Raw genomic sequence first — 21634 nt, 5'->3', positions numbered from 1 at the left:
AGTTCTCATCAGGAACAGACGGTCACATCCCTGCAGCAAACACTGTTCCTCCAAATACACCAATAAATATGCTGGATTCAAGATTCCTGCAAACAGTGACTCTCCAAACCAATACAAAAAAAACACCCCCAAGGCCTTTCCTTCCAAGAGAAGACCTTAGTAAAAGTCTCCACACTTAGTAAGAAGTAAGAGATTAGAAAGAAATATTTCTTACTGTAAAGGATAGGTTCAGAATTTTTAAAAGATTTGAAGGTTTTATGTATCACATGCTCATTCACTATATGCAGTGAAATGCTGGAGGCAAAATCTTGAGGCTGTGCTAAAAAGTATAGTGTGCAATACAGCAGAATAATTAGAAGTACAAATACAAGTTAGAAAAAGACATATAAGCTATAAAACTGAATCCACGTGTTTATTAATTAAAGTGTAAAGTATAAAATATTTAAGTTGTTATGCAACTACATTTTTGTATAAGCTTGACTGCAAATAAATCTCTCACTTTCCTCTCACACATCTTTTTTCATATGTTTGCTATTTATGACAAATGAGATTTACTGGATTTATTTAATTATGAATAATATAATGGTTTCAGTTTCTTTCCTTCATTTTTTGACTCTACACTGCTGCCACCGAACAGCCGCTCCACCTGCGAGCTGATTGGTGGAGGAGTTAGATCTGCTGGTTTCAGGGAGAGTCGAGCTTTCTGAGGTTCTGCTGAGCTTTCTGAGCTCGTCTGATTCTCTCCTCGAAGAAACTCTGCTGGTGTTGATTCCTATCATCCAACCTGACCAACCATTGCTCCCTCAGCCTGGAGGGAGAAGGAGAGAGCGAAAGAGTAGGGGAGAGAGAGAGGAGGAAGAGGATGAAGAGGAGAGGAGAAAAAAGAAGTTAGTGAGTGTTCAGATTGAAAACAGCCCTATGTTTAAAAAAAAACAAAAGCACATTGGTGTGGACATGTTCACACATGTTGGTGTGGACTAACCCTTCTAACCCTAACCCTAACATTTGCTAAGTTGCACTACATTAAGAGGCTAATCACACTAAACTAAAAAATAAAGTATGTTTTAGACCCCTAGATTATAACAGAATTTGATCTCTATTTCATTGTGTAGTTAGGACTTTTTACTTTTTTTACATGAAACAATGTATGTAACCTAAAAGATTTTCAACCAAAAGTTACGCCAGTTTTGAGATGTCTAGGCATCTTTCAAGCCACAGCACTTTCTTTATAGAGCCTGCGGCTGACAAAAACCTATTTTAGTATGAAACTTTTAAAAGGAAGAATATTTCAAAAGTGAGTTTAAAGAAGATGAAGTCATTTCTATTTGGATGTGTGTAGGATGCATTCATTGTTACTGAGGTAGACATCAGCAGAGGTTATGTCAGAGCATCAGAGGCCAGTATTTACCCTGACACCATAACTCCTAGGTTTAAATTAATCGTGCAGACATCCAGTGAAACCTGATCTGCAGTCATTGCTGTCAAGGATAATTGTGTTACGGAAAAAGAGGAGCAGTGTGTGTGTGTGTGTGTGTGTGTGTGTGGGTGCTGTGTTAGCTGTGACAGGATTAATATTGTTGTGTCTGTGTTAGTGAGTGTTCGTCTATCAGCACGCTCCGTCATGTGTCAGTTAATCTGCAGCATTCTGCTCATCTGTCCTCAGATATTCATTCTGATCTCCTGGATTCAAACATATAGCTGTGCAGCCTCTAATCAACATTCTCAGGCTACTATGTGATGACAGAGACGAGCTGTAAACATGACTGAAGCATTATCTAAACTAATCAAGTTATGGAGCAGAGAGAGAGAAGAAAGCTAAGGACAGTAATAAAGTTTATTTTTAAAGCTCTTTCAATGCTCTTCTTTTCCCCTCTGACCCTGCTGGAACCTGCAGTTTATCCAGCGCAATAAACTTTGTCCAAACCCATAAAACTTGATTTCAAATTCTAATAGAGATCAAAAGTTTCCAAAGACACCAAATACTGTATGTTGGGTCCCCTCCATGTTAGCGGATGGGACATGAGCAAAACTAAAAAATCAAAGTACACGTCAAATAAATTTTTCTGTCATTTCAGATAGTTCTTATCATGCTGATGTTTATCCAAGTGCTTATTTTTCTTATAAGTTTGTTTTTAAGTAGTTATTTGACGATATAGACAGGGGGTCTGACGTCATGATTGACAGCAGTGACAGCCACTCTCAAACCTCTGTCAGGCAGTGGGACGGCTGAGGGTCGTAATCCCACCGCCCGACTCTACAGCACAGACTCTGGTTCCAAATGACATCACACAAGCAAGATGACAGCTCCCGGAAAGGAGATATTTTGGCTTCACTTTTGCATAGCGTCGTCCATATTAATATACAGTCTATAGTTTGAACATTTCACTCAGTGTAAACATCATAGCTTCAAAGCAGAGCTGGAACAACATGATACAAAATATATGAGATTCTATCTGTCAGAGTGTAGACAGATGTACAAGCCACCTAGTAAGGAGGTTTGTGTGGATGTTTGGGCGTCTTACGTGTCTGACTATAACACCAGAGACCATCATTTGTCTCCTATCTCTCACCAACATCCAACTTTGGTTTCTTTTAAACATGACTACCATCTTTCTCTAACATTTCCCAAGACCCTACACTTGACCAAACTTTCACCACCCTGTTGGTGAGGTCTCCAGGTCAGAAAACATTCGTAAAGGTCATTTAGGAAGGCAACACAAATGACCTGTTTTGTTGTTTAGGTTGGAGGACGTGTTGTGTCCTTCATGAAAATATCAAATGGCTGTTGAAACAACAGTAATATGTAACTCAGTACCTATTTACACTTGTCATTTTGAGTGTCTCGTATCTGGATACAATCCAGATATGATTTAAAACACTTTCGTTTATACTTGGCCAGATTGATGCATCTCCGTTAGCCAAATCACAAATGTGTTCTGTCTTGGTGTTCCCAGGCTACATGAAAATCAGGGTCAGCCCTAATCCAATCCAAGAGGGTGGTGGTAATTTTCCTGAAGTTGTTTGGTAATTGCCAAAAACCCCAGAAGAAGAACAACTCCTGCATTGGGCGGCTGTGGCTCAGGAGGTAGAGTGGGTCGTCCACTAATCGGAAGATGGGCGGTTCGATTCCTGGCTCCTCCAGTCCGCATGCCGATGTGTCCTTGGGCAAGATACTTAACCCTGAATTGCTCCTGATGGCTGTGCCATCAGTGTGTGAATGTGTATGAATGACTAGATTTCCTCTGATGGGCAGGTTGGGACCTTGCATGGTAGCCCCTGTATCCATTCAGCATATGAATGTGTGTGAATGGGTGAATGTGATTTGTTGTGTAAAAAGCACTTTGAGTGGTTGGAAGACTAGAAAGGCGCTATACAAGTACAGTCCATTTACCATTTACTTGCAGTTTAGTTACAACCAAGTGGCAACCACCACAGTTTGAGGCTGAAGCCAATGCAGACCCAGATAGCATACGGAAGTGGGCCACTTTAGGCAATTATGCAGCACTGCTGGCCTTCTTCTGGCCCAGACAAGACAAAATGGATGTGAGCCTGAAATGGCTCACATGTAAAACAGCAAATATGTAGGTGGGCCGGATGAAAGTGCCGAAAGTGTCGGGTGTGGGCCAGATCTGGGCCACAGCAATTTTGCTATCTGGGAAAGTACTTTAAAGTGCAACCAACACCAATGGCCACTAGATGCTCTGACTCCCATTCAAAAAGCCTCAACTTCTCTCAAGAAATACTCAATCATCTTTTTTAATGAGTTATCATGGTCTCAATCTCGAAATTCAGGCCCTCTATTAAATGTGCTGGTGGTCATTTTGGAAATTATTGCTCCGTTAATAGATTTGAAGACTTATAGTAGCTTTGATGTCTGCTGATTGACAGCTGTGATTTGACAGTTACACAAGTGTGCAGTGGGGCGTGTTTCCAGAGCGTGAAAGGCAACACCTCGTACACCTTATTTGGAAGTGGGCCTGGCTCCAAATGGACAAGATGGCGCTGAACATAAACTGCAACTCTGGGCTTCAAATTGGCTCCAATGCAAACCAACGGCTGATGTCACACGTCCATCTTTACATACAGTCAATGGTTACAACACTAACAGTTTAGCTTCAAAGTTAACATACATAAACTAATACACTAACTAAACTTATACATGGATGAATCATATTTGTGAACAAAAGACAAGACATAAGTTTTATTGTCCTTACATGTTCTAACTCATGCTTCTCTCTCAGTCACAGAGGTTACTCATTGACTGAATTTATCAGGGATTAGATAAATGCTAGAGCAGCTTGGTGTGCCTTCTGTATGATATGTACATGTTGAAATAGCTCCCCTTAATAGAACCCATTTTACCCGTCACTGTAATAAGACAGGGAGGACAACATTAGCTCCATTATCACAGGGGACAGACCCTGTAAGTAGTTATTTCCACAGACTGCTCACTGACGTATGGTTCACTAGGGAGGATTAAACAGTACATGTGCTCCTTGAAGAGACAGATATCATTTTCCAACGTCTGGCCAGAATGTATCAGATATCAGTCTGTCTCACTTAGATTCTTTGATATCTGATTGCTATCTTCCTCCAAGATACATGAAGTGATTAAGTGAAAATGTCTAAAAACTCAAACTCACAAATTTAGCTTGTAAACAAACAAGACTCACAAACCTGTAACAGATATCTTCCAGTACAGGGCTGAGTATTTGATACTAAAATGACAGATGTATGGTGGAGTGTGACCTCCTGTTAATAATGTTGCTGCTGACCGTGCCAGAGCGCTGCTCCTCATGCGGCTGTCTTCCTCATCCATCTGCTCGCCGTGCTGAATGATCTTCTGCTCCCAGAACGACTTCAGTTTCTGTTTGTCATGAATCCGAGCTGCGTTCATCACCTGACAACACATGTTTCACATGAAGGTTTGTATGTCTGGAACATTGTTACATCTGATCTTGAGTCCATTCTCCGTCTCCATCCACCACTGCTGTTTTAGTGTGTTCGAAAGTTGCATTAATTTTCTCGTAAATCCTGATGAACTGAATCTGGTTTGGTTACTCACTGCTGTTTTTAAGTTGCAGTTTTCCTTTGTTTCTTTTTTCTTTTCTCTATTCTCTTCTTCTTCTCTCAGCCTCCTGCTATATTTCTCTTCTCAATGGTTCCTTATTATTCTTCCTTCTTCTTTTCTCTTCTCACCCTCTTCCTTTCTTTTTTACATCTCTGTCTGTCTCCTGTCCTCTTCTCTCTCTTCTACTCCTTTTATCTCCTCTTTTAACTCCTCCCCTCCTCTCCACCTTTCTGTTTAATCATCTCTCTATTGCTCTCTCCTCTCCCCTCATTTTTTTCCTTTTTCTGTCCTCCTTTCTTCTCTTCTACTTTCTCCTCCTATCTCTCACTCTTCTTTCATTCTCTTTCTTTCTTTCACCTCTTTTCTGCCCTCTTTTTATCATTTGTTTCCTTCCCTGGAATGTTCTCTATTTTCTTTTTTCATTCAGTGCTATATTTTTCCCATATCTCCACTTTTTTTCTCATGACTTCTTTCCCCTTCTTTTCTTTTCTGTTCTTCCTTCTTCTGTTCACGTAAGTGTGTGTGTGTCACTCTTTGACACACAAGTGTAACTCTGGCTTTGTTCTGCCTTTGCATGTTTTCTTTCTCTTCTTGTTCTTCTCTCCTGCTCTCCTCTGTTGTCTCCTTTCCTCTCTAACTTGTCAGGTTTTGGAGGGTTAATTGTTGGTTTGTTAGGATCAGATCAGATCAAGCGTCACACAGAATCATTAGCCACCAGGATTGCATGACCCTCCTCAGATTCATTCCTGACTTGTCCGTCCAGAGATGTTTTTTCATTATGTGAAGGTCACACCACAAAGTGACATTTGCTCGTCCACACAAAATATGTGGTTGATGTAGTGACGTGGTTGATGTAGTGACTTCTTGCAGGGCTAGTTGGTGGACTGCTGTAACTGACGAGCTAACTGCCAACTTGTGTTAGTTGTCACACTAGCTCCCAGAGCTTATTTACTATTTTTCTCTACTGTTCTGTTTACTTCCCCCTTTTGTTCTCCATTGTACACCATTTTGTTCAACAAACAGTTACTGAAGATGGAAAATAAAGCTCACTAAGCTAACAAGTTTGCTAATGGTCAGTTAGCTCATCTCTCTCTCTCTCATCTCTCTCTCTCTCTCTCTCTCTGCTCATCTCTCTCTCTCTCTCTCTTTCTCTCTTCTTTTTAAAAATGAGTCAGGAATCTGACAACAAGTCTAACTTTACTTTTAAAGTTATCAAACGAAGAGAATATCCTCCCCTCGTCCTAGTAACATCTTTGTGTTCATGCTGCAATGCTGCATGTAATGTAAACATATGCTCTTCTGGTCTGTGTGTCGTAAATTCTTTCATCTGATTTTGGAGGGAATCTGACCCGGTGGCAGGCATTTTATGTAGAAATAGCCTTCTAGTCTTCTCGCTGATGGTCTTGTTTGCTTATGTAGGTCATATAGAGGCATCAGAGGCATCATGAGACTGTTTCATAACCAGTTGAAAGTTCCTTGTAGTAACTTTAACACAGTTTATTCAAAAGACTTCTCTGCAAACCATTACTCTTTTCTCAGTTTTTACTCCAACAGAGGAGGTTAAATAAAGGTGAATGGTGCAACACAGCTGATAAGCTACAATGACTTCCTCTATTTTGGACTCTCCAGGGGCCTCATTTATAACCGTTGCATAAAATGCAACAAAATGTGGCTTGAAAGAGTTGGATGTCACTTCCCACAGAAAAGGTGAGATTTACAAAAATAATTTGATGGGAGAATGTGTGCACTTGTACAGGACAGGAGGAATCGGTGATGCTGATAGCAAAGTAATGGAAACTGCGTCTGATTCGGGTACATGAACGAATCTGGTGAGCCCTCAAGCCCCAGGCGGTGTTTGGTATTCTTTGGCATACGGGCAGCAGATCAGCATGTACAGGACGTGTCAGGGGCAGCAAGTCTGTACGAGAGAATCCCTTAGGGACAAATGTGTCAATCAGTCACCACTTGCACTGCTTAAAGCAGCTAAATGTTTGTCACACAGCACTCAATTAAGTTTTTAACACAGATAAGGTTGTAATGATTCTATTTTTATCACTGGGAGCTTGTCGGGTGGCACATAAAACAAAGTGCATGGGAGAAAGTGAGGGCTTTTATTAGTGTTGGACTTTAGAGTGCAAGTGTATGGATACTTCCCTGAGGCAGTACCAGTACAGACCCGATACGTATCGAACCCACAAATGAGTCAACACTTTGAATTCCATCATTCATTTGATGCCAGCACTAGTTCAGAGCGCCACGACATACGACCATGACAACACTCATCACCACAAATTTGCAACCAAAGACAGATGGTGTTGATTTTTTCACCAAGTAGTTCCTATGATAAAGATAGAAACCACAAATAAATTTGGTGAAGCCAAAGATGCTGTAGGGACTTAATGAACTGAAGGTTTTCATACAGTGGGCTATAAAGCAGCTGTGGACAACAGATACTGTAAGAATCACTTGCAGATTATGCAGACTGATTGACTGACTTTCTGCTTTAACCACATTAAATGTTATTTTCTCTGCTGATTTTGGTTGAAGAGAGTTTAAATGAATTAACTGGTTCTAGTGCAATGTCTGGGACCAAATTTCAACCAAAATACAACAACTGTCTTTATGCTGCTTCATTTGAATGAACCGCCCACCTGTTTGCGCCTCTACTCCCACCTGTGCAGTGTGGCTCTGCGCTGGTCACCAAAATACCACACAGACAGGCAAAGAGAGTTTCAAGGTCAGTCGGAGTGTTGCTTCTGCTGGTTGTTACGCCTCCATGAAAACAGGGCCCTGTATAATGTTTATTTTTCTGTCTAAAGCCCCTTTTGAGAATAATATAATTTTGCTAAATTGTATCCTAAGTGTGGGATATTGCAGCCATCAATTAGTTCCATAATGCCTGTCGTTTTGGATGGGATTATTAAAATGAGTAGTTGATACATCACCTTTCCTCTGCAAACATCAAAAGGCAATTTGCAGCAATGTCTGGTGTCCCAGATGTAATTGATGCAATTGACTGCACTTACATTGCAATAAGGGCTCCATCTTTTCATTTAATTAATGTCCAAGTTATATGTGACTCTAACTTGGTCCTGACAAATGTAGTGGCACCATGGCCTGGCTCAACACATCTCTTTTATTCAGACACATAGCAGTGTAGGGAACAGTGTAGGGAAGGGATGGCTGGCTTCTTGGTAAATTAATAATCATCTCATTGTAGAAATTCTAACCATTCAAATCTGTACATATAAACCACCACCACACATTATATATAAACCTGATGTATAATTACTCCCACCTATAACTTTCAGGTGACAGTGGCTACCCCGTCAACCATTGGGATAAATGCGCTAAAATGATGCCCACGCTCATGCACGCTCAGTTGTGGAGCGCACCATTGGCCTACAAAAATGCCGATGGTGGTGTTTAGATGCCTCAGGTGGCAGACTTTTATACCACCCAAAAACAGTCTGCCAGATTATCAGGACGTGTGCTGTTTTGCATAATATGGCAGAGAGGATTGGCCTTCCTCTCCCTCCTGGCCTCCCTTCCCCCCAGTATGTGGACTCCTCCGAAAGGAAGGCAATCAACTTACAATCAAATTTCACACATCACAACTCTTAACTGTTTCAGTTTGTCTGCTAAGATATTAATTGCACTGATGGTGTCTCTTTGTGTCCGTCAGGACCCGGCCACTGCCAGTGGGGCCATGCACATGAGACACACTGGAAATGGTGCTGGGGATGGCTGGACGCTCTACAGCTACATCCCCCTTGCCAGGCACCTCCTCATTACCTACCACTCCCATCGACTCTGGAAGAAGAACTAAGGGAAAAAAACTAAATAACTTAAGCCCACTGTGCTTTTTCACATGTTTTTTGTATGTATAATCTATATCAACAGACAAGCAATTAAAGATAAAACAGTTCTTTACCAGGTTTGTCTGAGGTCTCAGCCATGTCAGTGTCTCCCTCCTCTGACACTATGCCACACACACACACACACACACACACACACACACACACACACACACACACACTTGTTTCCTTGAGTTTAGAGGCCATTTGGGTTTCCAGCAGTGAAAGCTCAGGTGTGCCCTTGTCCCAACCAGTAGCAGACACGCTCTGACAGTGGGATGCAATGCAATTTTTTGCTTTCACCTTTATATCTGACCCTTTTTTTATTTCAGGTATTGTCTTGTTTGTGGAGCTCACTGCATTAACCACAGCAGCAACATGTTGCCACTCAATGAATTTTCTTTCATTTGTGACACAACTGCTAAGGCCAAGAGTAGAGGGCAACATGCACACTACTTGCTTAGTCTCTCCTGTGATGCAGGGAATCAATTTCCCCAAAGATCCAGTTCCAAAGTCAAATGGAACTGGAAAAAAGTCAATTCCCGCACACACTTATCACCCCTGCATTCATTTATTAAAAAGTGTAAACGTTTCGGTCATAAGGACCATTCTGACACACAGACACTGCTAACGCCACCAAACAATATGTGCTTTCTAACCTCCACCTCACCCACAAGCACCTCAATTCCTGTCTCAGGGAAATTCTTTTTCTTGGTCTTCTGTTTGTATGTTGCCATGATTCACCATAAAGAACAATTGATTAACAGGCTCATTTATATATGCATCAATATTCATGAGGGGCTTTGCACTGACCATTTATGGTTGAATGTGGGAGTGTAGGGGGCGGAATATGAGGCTAATCCATGTGCACACATTTCCAGGTTGACTGATTTATAAAGGGAACATTGCTTGCAGGTGTACAGTTTTATAAATCTGATTATTTTCGGCTTTTATGTGGATCCCATGCATTGTTTTATGAATGAGGCCCCAGCTCTGTGTTCCCTCAAAAGATCTATCAAGACACTTTGCTGTTGGTCAATGGCACAGATTCGCAGCTCGAGGCTCACCAAAGTTGAATTTGGCATGAAAAATTAGTGCAGATTTATTTGACCCTGCAGGTGGGTCAGGTGTGGTCAGGCTTTTATGCTGTAATTTGTAAAGGGACACTCCCCTAATGTACACTTGAGGATTAGTTTACTCATCATGAGGTGTATGACACATCCTGTAAAAACTGTTGTCTAATGTCATGTGTGGTCCTGAAGTGAGCTTTCCAAAGTAACCCTGACGATGTCATAGTGATGTCATCTGGGTTACCTCATCTTGGGCATGGAGAGTACGCATTTATAACAAAAAGCCTGTTAAAGACTGGAGGTGTGGAGTTTACCAGGCAGGGGATATAACAAAAGATTGAGATGCATTATGGGAAATGTGGGATTCAGCATTTTTGGAGCCTGACTTACATGAAGGACTATAAGAGAGGAAGTAGGAGCTGAGTTACTGAATGTCTCTTGAGGTCACAGATGTGAGGACATTTAGATTTTTCTGTTTCTAGTCATCTGTCCACAGTAGTATTATTACACACACACATAAAGACACAGATGTCACATGGCTTAACCAAATGGCACCAAGATCTTAATGATAGCTTAGTTGTCTTTACACTGCCAGTTTCCCAGAGTCCGTAACGATATGTGTGTGTTTGTGTGTGTGTGTGTGTGTGTGTGAGAGAGAGAGAGAGAGAGAGAGAGACTGAAACTTTCATTGATAAATGTGCTGTGATCTCGGTTTATGATTAGAATGACTGAAAATGACAAAGCTGTTTAACGAAAATGTCACTGCTACGTCATGCTCTACATGACATTGTAGAAACTCCAGTTCCCACAGTATTGTTCATAATTTAAGGGCAATACAGACTTATGTGGAAAATATGAAGATGCGGTGTTCACAAACATTACAGTATCAGTAAACATTAATATCTCTGTACAGTGTTAGTTCCTGTATTAAAAGGTTTGTCACTCATTTCTCTCCCCATAACATTTGATACTTAAGCTGATTTTTTATATTTACATTTTCATTGAGAAGGTTAATGTCTCAAGCTTCATTCCATATTCTCAGACTGTTATTAAATATTTTCAGACTTTTATTACATCTTTATTCTCAAAAACTCATATATAGTTAACATATATAGCATCACTGACTAGTCCTTTAACCTTTAGACAATAGACAAAGTAGAATAAAATTTAAAAAATAATAAAACATAATAAAAATTGATAATTTTTTTTGTGTATTTGTGTGTGTGTGTGTGTGTGTGTGTGTGTGTGTGTGTGTGTGTGTGTGAATTGCATTTTAATTAAGACTTCTTGTGGCTACTGACAAAATCCCTCAACAGGTGAGTCAGATGGAAGGCATTACAAAACTCTGATATGATGTCACACACACACACACACACACACACACATACACACACACACACACCCCCCCCCAATGACTTTTTTCAAATCCATCCAAACAGCTGATCAGCACCACAGAACAAACTTCTGTGCTGGGATTAAAACAGCTGACAGTAACATGTCTGTGTTTGTGGGTTAATAAAACTGAATGCTATGAAAGGATCATTCCACTGATTTAGCAAAAATCAATGATCTAAAAATCTATGATTTGAGTATGAAACATTACAATATGTGAACTGGGTTCATGTCAGTTACATTAGATTCCTGTAATAAGGTGTTTTCACACCTGGAAAAAATGTCTTAGTTTGATGAATGTAACAGAAAAAGTCACAGCTTGCCAAAAATATGACTAAATACAGAGCATTTGTGTCATACTTTTACAGTATGTAATTCTTGGTGAAAATACAATTTTAATCAATGAATAAATTAAATTTATAATTTCAACTATTTTGTGTTGTGTGGGGAATGAGACAGAGCTTGTATCTTTTTTTTTTATTAATCAATTTATCATACCTGTCTATAATCTCTTTTTCTTTTTGTTGGACAATATGTGTCCTCTGCCTGTCCTTGGTGATTTGTAATTAGGTTAGTAGATTATATAATTTGAGATCTGAGACCAATTCTTTTCACTAAGTAATGTTTATGTGTATACCACATAATTGTATTCATAAGGGTAAAAAAAACTGACATTCTTCAAATTTTTACACACTTTTACACACCAAAACGTTCCTATAAGAGGCCTTCATAACAGCCAGAAGTGGTTTTTCAGGGTGCAGCCTGTAGATATCAGTACAGAGCTATTAACAGTTGTGTTCAGTTGAGAGAAAGACCAAGCGGCAACTCCTGGGGCTGAAAAATGAAGCCAATGTTGAAGTGCCAAAAACTGCAGTTCCTCGAATGGCCACTTGAGGCTGGCTCCAAAAGTGAGTCAATCCCAATAAACCACCACGTTAAAATATCCAACTTTACTGTAGAAATAAACATGTTTACAGCCTGGTTACAAAAAACGGTTTTGGTCTCTATAGCTAATTTCCCCTTTCATGACAACTGTACGGGTGGTGATTTTTTTTATAACTCACCCATTTAAATTTTATTAAGCTGTAAAGTTATGCATAATTAAGGACGTGGCCGCTTTGAGTGAGCCGCTGGGTGGCTTATTTCATCAACCAGGCTTCATTTGGCCCGCCTCAGCTCCACCTCTTTGCCCATTTTGGATTAGCCAGGAGTTAGGCGGAGTCAGACACTGCCAAGATGGCGACGACCAGAGTCGCCCACTTTGAGCTTCAAAACCACTGTTCAGAAACCAATGGGTGACGTCACGGAGGCTACGTCAATATTTTTTACAGTCCATGAGAAAGACTGACAGTTCAGTACATAAACTGCTGTTTTAGATGACGTTAGTGGGGACATTTTTGCATTGTGGGGACAATGCAAAATGCTTTTGGACAGTCCTTACTATTTCAAAAGACTGTTTGAAGGCTAAGACTTGGTTTTAAGCTTAAAGTTAGAATTATGTTTAAGTACAGTTTGAGATTAGGCATTAAGTTGTTATGGTTAGGAACCAGGGAATGCATTATGTCATTGAGAGTCCTCACAAAACACATGTATGTGTGTGTGTGTGTGTGTGTGTGTGTGTGTGTGTGTGTGCGCGTGTGTGTCGTTATCTGCTGTGTGCTCTCCTCTGGCTGCTGCTATCAGCAAGTGAAGTTGTTGTTTGGGAACTTGGAGATATAAGGAACACACACACACACACACACACACACACACACACACACACACACACACACAAACACACAGCTTCCTCCTCGGTATAATTAACTCCTGACTCTCTCTTTCTTCACCTTTATTTGCTTTACTCAACACTGAAACTAGTTGAATCTTGTTGTTAGACAAAGTGTACAGTCTGAAACTGGGGGGATTTTGGTGTTTTGATATCAGCTCTTCTTTCTCTCTCTGGTTTCACGTGTTCATCAGTCCCTGACACATGTGAGGACGTCCCTAAAAACACAGGAGGATGTGAAAACATGGGATAAAATCATTTAACATTCTTCCTCTCATTTACATCCTCTTTAATCCTTTCAAATCTGCTCCCAAACCTCCTGCTGCTCCTCCTCTGTTCGTCTCCTGATGCTCCTTCTGACTCCACCTTCAGCTCCTTAAATCTTCTCCAATCCCCTTTACCTCCTCCTCCTCAGGAACCTGACAAACAGAACATTCAGGAATCAGCAGACGTTCCCGCACTGAGCAGAGAGGTTTAAATCATTTCATCATCAGCTGGGAGAAACGGAAACGAGAGCAGGAACTGTCAATCAAGGACGCTTCAGCAGAAAACACATTTTCTCAGGTTTAAGAGTGTACAATCCTTCAGTGGGGATCTGCTGTGGAAGCAGAGGGGGAAAAAACACAATATGTCTACATCTCTCTGTAGGACAAGATCTTAGAGGTTAAATCACATTTTCCAGTTATTTGTCATGGATGTTATCCGTCCAATCGAAACACTTGAATTAAAGAAGTTTTTACATGTGATTGGCTGACTGACAAAGGAGAGACTGAAGTCTTATAACTGTGGTATTAAACTGAGGAAAACCCTGCTTCTTGACAAAAGACCTGATATCTGTCCACTTTTCCTCTCCATCTACTCATCTTCCACATCCTATCCCATAATGTGGGAGGTGAGATGGTTGGATTTGTATTTATTTTTGTGACTGCAATCATTTAATGGTTCCTGGAAGGACATGTTAAACTGTTTTGTTCTATTATTTTCATAGTTTTGTGCATCATTTCAACCTGTCTGATCCAAGTGTCTTGATCCATCAGATGTCTTTTTAGTGATGTCATCGTTTTTAGATTCAACAGTACAATATTAATATGACTAATAGAAATAATTGACAAAACTATGAACACAAGGCCCAAGTTGTAATAGAAGTAGAAGTATCCTTCAATGATCATTTATTTTAACCTTTTTAAAGTTATATAATTATTGTGCCTATCAGTTTAAGAGCTGCAAGCTGTAACAGCTGGTGGGCTGACAGACTGCAGAACAGCTGATGTGTTTGTCTAAGATAAGAGAGCAGCAGATAATCAATCCAAACCTCATCAATAAACTCTGGAGATAAGAGACAGAGGGAGAGCAGCTCCCACTGGAAATACCTACAGATAACTGAGTGAGAGGAGAGACAAGAGTTTTAAGCAAAGAAAGATTCTGTTTAAAATGAAAACTTATTATTTTAATATTTAGATTGAAACATTTGTAAGTATTTTTTTAAACAAACTGTAAGTTATTAAATGTTATCAGGCTGTTAAAAATACAGCCAAAAGTTTAATTCCATGTCACTTTCAGTGTCATATTTGTGATGACACTGTAAATGTGTAAATGTGTGTTTTGCCAGGGACAAAGTCATTTCTGTTTCTCACAACAATAAATCTTTAATAAACACATAATGCATACATGTTTTACCCTGTTATATTTAAAGGACAAAATGTCACCTCAGCTCAGTTTGTGCAAACAGACAGAAGAAACAAAGTAAAAAAAAACAAGAAACTCTGCATCTTCCTTTACAAAGAAAAAATCATGCAGCAGATCCTAAAATTACAAGGAAAAAAAAAACATATTTTCCATAAAACTCTTATGTACAGTTTGCTTCACATTTCTTCCAGACATCATAGACTCACAGACAACCTTCCACTGGAAGGAAAATAAACAACAAGCAGGGACATAACAGAGTTTGGAAGAATTTATAGTCGCTTTAACTGTTGAGACTGAACATGCACACATTTAAATATGTGTCTACAGTTGGAGAACTAGATAAATATCATGTTGTAATCATTGTTTTTGTTGCCGTCCATGGTTTTCGTTAAAATCGACACTTTAAAATTGTATGTTTTAAAATATCTTTCAGTCAGTTATTGATTCCTAAATGTTAGAAATCTAGAAACTTCCATAAAATAAGAGGAACAACTGCGCTGGGAGCAAATGGAATGAGTCCAAACACACTGGCTGAAATGCTTTTCTTGCTTGAATAAATTAATCTGCTTGAAAATGTTAACATAGGTCCAGTTTGAGTCCATTTAGCCTTCATTCCTCAGCAGGATCCCCAAACCTTTCACAGACTCGTCCTTTAAAGGGTGGTAGAGTCAAAAATGTGATGCAGTATGAATACTTAAACTTTTTTATAATGCAGAAGACCTTCTGTATGTCCCCAGAAAGCACAACATGTTCTAACTATAGAGTTTAAAATGCAGATGTGTCTGTTTTTAGGGATACTTGAAAGCAGCATGTCTTCACTCTTGACTCCTCCACTGCTGTGGCATTTGGAAAGAACCAAAGATTTTTATAAAAGATGAAATTATGATGCTCAGACTGGGTTTGGAAACTGATCTTTAGTCCTGAAGAAGCAGCTTAAGAAATCCACAGCTCAGTGTTTCCCATTTCTCCTAGTGTTTCTGTCCAGCAGCTGATTTTTAAAAACCATCAGAGGAACGAGAGCAGGACAAAAAGCAGCGTCAGATACAGGAAGCAGCCAGTCTGAGCCGTCCGAACAGCTGACGAATGATACCAACGAACCTCCTCGGAGTCATCTGGAAACCAGAGAAAGAAACAGAAAATAAATGACGGACTGGATTCATCATTCAACACCGATCTCAAGTAAATTTTTTGTATTTAATTATTTCATTCATTTTGTCTTATTTTTTTGTAGCATTTTTTTTACTTTTTATTGTTTTGTTATTCAGTGCTTCATTCTGTATATTGTAGATGCTCAATGTGGATATAATATTCTACCTTTTTAAGATGACAGATGATATCTATACTATTTTTGTTCTTTACTTCTTTTTGCTGCTGTGACTCTTCAAACTCTGAGTGGGATCAATATTGTTTATCTAATTTCATCTTAACTTATACTTTTTTACTTTTTTAGCAAGAGTGTAGTTTTGGTTTCAGAACGGTGGGGGGAATGAAATCCTGGTTTCTTAGGGCAAAAAATACATATGCAGTAAAAGTTAGACATGCTCTGCAATTTGCTGTATTATTAATACACTGACCCCACTTATAATCACATTTATTGACATTTATTGAGTCCTGATACTTAATGACTGATGCTTTTGTATTTGGAACTTTATGAAAAATCTTAAATAAATGTGGCCTGTTTGATTAAAACAAAAAAAAAAAAAACTTTGACTATAAGCTGGCACTTTAACATTTACCCAATCAAAAAGACTGTTTTAGAAATGCTCTTGTTTTGGTGAGAGAGAAAGAAAGATGTTTTTCAAACATCTTCATATTTAGGCGGGTTAATGTGTGATGTTTGTACAGGAGTTAACAATGTTTTGCATTTTGGAATAAAAGCCTTGAACTGTAAATGAGGAGGTGGGGTCTGTGCTCGTTCAGAGGGACATTTACACTCTGCAGGACTTTACTGTGAACACCCTGATGGTTTTGTTTTAGGGACTGCAACGTGTGAACGACAGTTTTTAAACTTATGGTCTGACTGCTGGGCGTCAACGGGTCGTCCACACCCTTATTGAAAAAAAAGTTTACCGTCCATTCACCTGAATAATACCTCAGTTGGTGAACAGACATGGAAATACACACAGAAAACTAGTAACTCACATGGAAATATTTGATTGACACAGGAATGACTGAACAGACTCTGACTCTCTGCACATTCTTGAACACAGGGAGAGTTTTAAAACACAATCACAGCTCTTAACTCCATCACGACATGATGATAACAAAAAAATCTACTAAACCTAAATACTGAATGAAGTTTTAAGTCTGTCTGATTTTCATAGAAATAAACTGAAACCAATCTAAATCTTTAAAAAAATATGATGAATGATTCGGATCAATAAATCAGGCCTGCCTACTCAGAAATGTAGAGGTGAAACTTTGTCATTTCATACACATGTATCTTACCGCAGTCTTTATGGAAGACGTGGGGGAAGCAGTGCAGGATGCCGTAACCACAGCGACAGTAGGAGCAGCCTTTCTGAACCCACTCGCCATGAGGAATCAAACCACAGCTCCTGCAGAGACAGATAAAATAGGAATTACTAAAATATGGAAACACTATATTACTTGAAAAAACTGCTAGTTTAAGACTCTTAGATGTGCAGTTACGCATGTTTGCATGTTTGACTACATATTGTACTTCAATATGCAATCTGACATAAGCAACACTCACTTTGATTTGAGCATCTATAAAAAGACTTTTTCTCTCAAACACATTAAAAAGAAGGAGTTTGAGCTAAATGTTTCAGACTAAAGGGCGACTCTGGAGCCGTCAGCCCTGTTAGAAGCTGAATGTAAATGCAGACCAGTGAGCAGTGCTGTTGTGTTGTTGTTACCTGACACGCTGGTCGTACTCGCAGCTCCTCCCAGTAAAGAACGGCGGACAGGCACAGAAGCTGCCCAGAATACAGGTTCCTCCATTCTTACAGCAGCTACGACTCTGCTCAGCAGCTGGATAAGAAGAAAAACAAGAAGACATCTCAACAATCTAAATCTATTCCCTCCATATACAGAACTCAACTGTACTAAGACAAACATAAAACAGTTAGATTTGTTCAATTTCATTTTATTTCATTGTATTTTTATTCATTTATTTCTCTTATTTGCTCCTACTTTGTTTTTCATTTATTGTCATTTATGTTTTTATTGTATTTTTGTCACAGTCCCTGCACTGCCCCCAGACCTCAAGTTGAGCCTCTCTCCCTCTATCTATCTGTGACATGAACCAGAGTCTCCATCTGACGGCACATTCTTGTCCTCCTCTGCTTTACATCAGCAGACAAACACCGAGAGTCAGAACAAACATCTGAAAATAGCAGAAAAACACTAAAGCTAACTAACAACTGCCTGAAAACTCCAGAAAGTTCCTCAGTCTGACACAACTTCTCATTGACGCAGTTATTTAGAGAGCAGTCTGAGAGATTTTTGTACTAAAGAAAGTCTTTTTTTTTTTGAAAAGACAGAACTTTTACTTTAACATGTGTTGTTAAAAATGTGATCATAGCGGTTTTGTTACGATAAATGTGACATGAGCAGCCTACTTAACCTCTGTAGTGGACGTATTTCTCTTCATTCCTGTACTTAAATATTTGATCTGGATCACTTTATGTTGCAGGAAATATCGAGAGAGGTAGAACGTACAAATTCTGCTGCATAAGCAATTTGAAATTTAACTTGAGCACTCTTTCAATAAGTACAAGAACTTACATCACCTGTCCTGAATGTACAGTTTACAGTGTTTTTCCTTCTTAAAATAATTTAAAAAACTCTGCTGTTGCAGGAGAGATCTATCCAAAGCTATTCAGCTTATTTTGAGGATTTTTTTAATTCTAGTTTCATGTTTCTTACTAATGTATGGACCTGTTAACCCTCTACAGTAGATGTGAACCAGGACTGTAGCTGGGACTTATAAAACACTGAAGTCATGAGTCCAAGCTGATCCTCCAGCCCACACGCAGAAAATTCAGTAAAAACTTTTATGAATCTGGATTTTTTTTATATTTAATTATTCAACTTTTTCATTTCATTTCATTCGTTAAAGCAGTTTCTCAGAGTTTCTTTACATGATGGTCTTAAAGATGTTTGCGAACAATCTTTCCTTCTCTGCCAGGAATCAATTCTGAAGAAAACATTTGTTAAATTGTTGTAGTTTCTCATTTATATATTTCAAACTTCTTATGGCCAGAAGTTTGTAAAATTTAAGGACACTGTGTCGAAAAAATGTTTTTATTATACTGTTTGCCTTTTTAAGAAATTCCCCAGTGTAACTTTAAATTATGTCTGGATACAGTTGGTGTTTTGGGTAAAGTGGGAAATTCTTCACTTTGCTGGGGTTTAGCTGGTATTTCAGGTGGGTGGGGGGTTTGCAGCCTCTGTCTGTGTGTACATTAGTAAAATGTGAACTCACTGCCAGTGAGGCCGATGAAGGGCAGGACGGCGCTGGCGTCACGGTGTTTACGGTCCCCGCTGTTTGGTGAGTTCACCTGGGTAAACTGACCCAGGAAGTCCTGGGAGGTCTGAGGGGATTTCACCACCGAAGAAGACGAAGAAGAAGAAGAAGAAGAAGAAGAAGAAGAAGAAGAAGAAGAAGAAGGTGATGAAGATGAGGAGGTGGATGAAGAGGAGGTCTGGCCTCTGTTGCACTCGTCTCCCTCACAGCCTGAAAAATAAAAGGCAGTAAAATCAGGTGTTATCTAGACTTTCATAATCAGAGACATCATCCTCAAACACACTGACTATAAAGAAGAAGGGGGGCGGGGGGACGGGGGGAGTTGTCTTGAATGAAAGCAGGTTGTCCCACTAACATCTGCATAAAGTCAATGAAGTCTGGAAAACTGAGTCAACAAGTGAGATCACTGAAAACAAAGATCAACACTTGAAATCTTGAAATTGATATTTTTCAACATTTCTACAGTGTGTAAATCAATTAGCAGATTTGAAATTTGCTTGAGTTGTGTAAATCCACCAGAGTGAACATCAAGTGTTCAGTATTTTCTGTCATAACTTGTATAAGTATTCATGTTCTTCTTTTTTTTAAATTTCATATGGAAATTAATGGAAACCAATGGCTGCCCAGAATAGTGAAAAATGTCAGAAAATCTCAAACCGTACAGCCTGTATTTGAGGATTGTCAGTAAAAATGTAGTAAAGAAGCTCAAATTTACTAAAACATTGGTCCTTTAAATTCATTTTCACACACATTGTTTCATCAAAAAAACTAAAATCACAAACACAAACGCAAAAACTGATATGTTCAAATCAACTGGAAGTTTACCAGCATGACTGCAAGTTTAAATGATGTTATTATATTCTTGATATATTTAAAATATGACTTAAAATTAAGAGTTTTTGCAAATATGGATTTTGTCATCTAATTTTGTTTTGAATAAACTTCACTTTCCTTATTAGCAAATATAGAAAATAAACAAATATTTAAAAAAAATCAAATACTCATCAGCAGCTAACACATGAGAAAGATGTTTGAATGTTAATATGATAAACTGACCTGAAGCAGGCAGAGCAGCAGCAGAGTGGAGACAGATCACAGCACAGATCACAACCCTGAAAACATCCAAACAATAACACTGTATCAACAGGAAGACTCCCAAAATATTCACAATGATTTATGTCTCATTTCTTTGCATCACAGGTTCATGTCATCTCTAGACTCACCTGAGCAGCTGCGTCCACCTCATTCTACTTGATGGATGCAGGAAAAAAATCCAACACACTCGATTTTTCTTCACAGTCACAGCGAGAATAAAATTTTAAAAACTTTGAAACAATTGTCCTTACAAATTGTGCCAAAACCAATTTCCAATTTCCTGCACTGAGTTGTGTTTTCACTTCACCGCCGATTGTTTAAAAACGCCCAAAAGTTAAAAAATTAAAAACAACTTTCCTTGGTTGTGCAGGAATAAAATCAGTGCAGTCAGTCCTCCTCCTCCAGCGCGTCTCCTCTCAACCTTCGTCACTCTGTTTCACTTCAGCTGGTTTCTTCTTCGCTGTTTTCTGATGTCCAGGTGACTCTCATAGAGGAGGAGGGGCTCCGGAAGTCCCGCCCATTCCTAATCTCTATGTTTCCGTCTGTCTGAAAGTGCTCAGGATCAACAATAATGAAACTGTCCTAAAAAACAACTTTTGCAATAAAAAGCATGTAAAATATCTAAACAAAACATGTTAGTAGATCTTGGCTTTTCAGTTCGGTGTGATATTTTTAGCAGAAGAGTATTTCTATCACATTCAGTACGATCTGGCAGAAACTGAAGAGAACATTTATGAAGGCAAGAAAAAGCATAATGTTTGATGTGTCTGTTGACGTAATTTATATATTGTACATAAATGTACGACTATAATTACTGAAACAGTGACATAAAAGCTCTTCTATCTTTTCCTGAGTCGAGAAATGTTGTATTAGTTAATGTTTTGGGATCTCAGTAAATAGTGAATTTTTAAAAAATCTTCAGGTTATATTTAGAAAAACATTCTTCAGTCTCAGTATTTCTGTCTGCAGGTGAAAGAATAAAATTCAGTCTCTGTCTGCTCTCATGTTTCTCTTCCTCTCCCCCACTCTCTACTTTCCCTCTTTCTCACCCAACACCCCCCTCTTCTCTCTGTCTCTCCCTCTCTTCATACACATGTATATCAAGCTCACTCACCCATCCAGCTATACCTTCACATGTTAATGAGCCTACTGCTAAAAGGAAGTCCACCTTCAAGGAAACATGTCCACTGCAGACAACAAGAAGAA

The 21634-nt window shown here is 39.1% G+C and overlaps 2 protein-coding genes across 3 annotated transcripts; both read right to left on the bottom strand.

Moving 5' to 3' along the window:
- Window positions 1–273: 273 nt before the first annotated feature.
- Window positions 274–5646, bottom strand: LOC137171073 (protein FAM240C-like). Its single transcript, XM_067574813.1, has 3 exons — window positions 5066–5646; window positions 4776–4900; window positions 274–808 (listed from the first exon to the last, which is right to left on the bottom strand). The coding sequence occupies exons 2-3, from the start codon at window positions 4895–4897 to the stop codon at window positions 685–687; spliced, it is 246 nt and encodes an 81-aa protein (XP_067430914.1). The 5' UTR covers window positions 4898–4900; window positions 5066–5646; the 3' UTR covers window positions 274–684.
- Window positions 5647–14775: 9129 nt separating this feature from the next.
- On the bottom strand, window positions 14776–21100 carry tdgf1 (teratocarcinoma-derived growth factor 1). 2 transcript variants are annotated; one of them, XM_067574125.1, is made up of 7 exons: window positions 20557–21098; window positions 20390–20445; window positions 19478–19543; window positions 19292–19441; window positions 17721–17835; window positions 17290–17399; window positions 14776–15953 (listed from the first exon to the last, which is right to left on the bottom strand). In XM_067574125.1, the coding sequence occupies exons 1-7, from the start codon at window positions 20577–20579 to the stop codon at window positions 15847–15849; spliced, it is 627 nt and encodes a 208-aa protein (XP_067430226.1). In that variant the 5' UTR covers window positions 20580–21098; the 3' UTR covers window positions 14776–15846. The 2 variants fall into 2 exon arrangements, with proteins under 2 accessions (XP_067430226.1, XP_067430225.1); XM_067574124.1 differs by having other exon boundaries at window positions 19292–19543; window positions 20557–21100.
- Between the last annotated feature and the right edge of the window lie 534 nt (window positions 21101–21634).

Source organism: Thunnus thynnus, chromosome 19 (assembly GCF_963924715.1).
Source record: "Thunnus thynnus chromosome 19, fThuThy2.1, whole genome shotgun sequence".
NCBI classification, from domain to species: domain Eukaryota; kingdom Metazoa; phylum Chordata; class Actinopteri; order Scombriformes; family Scombridae; genus Thunnus; species Thunnus thynnus.
This window is presented reverse-complemented; position numbering and strand designations above follow the sequence as displayed.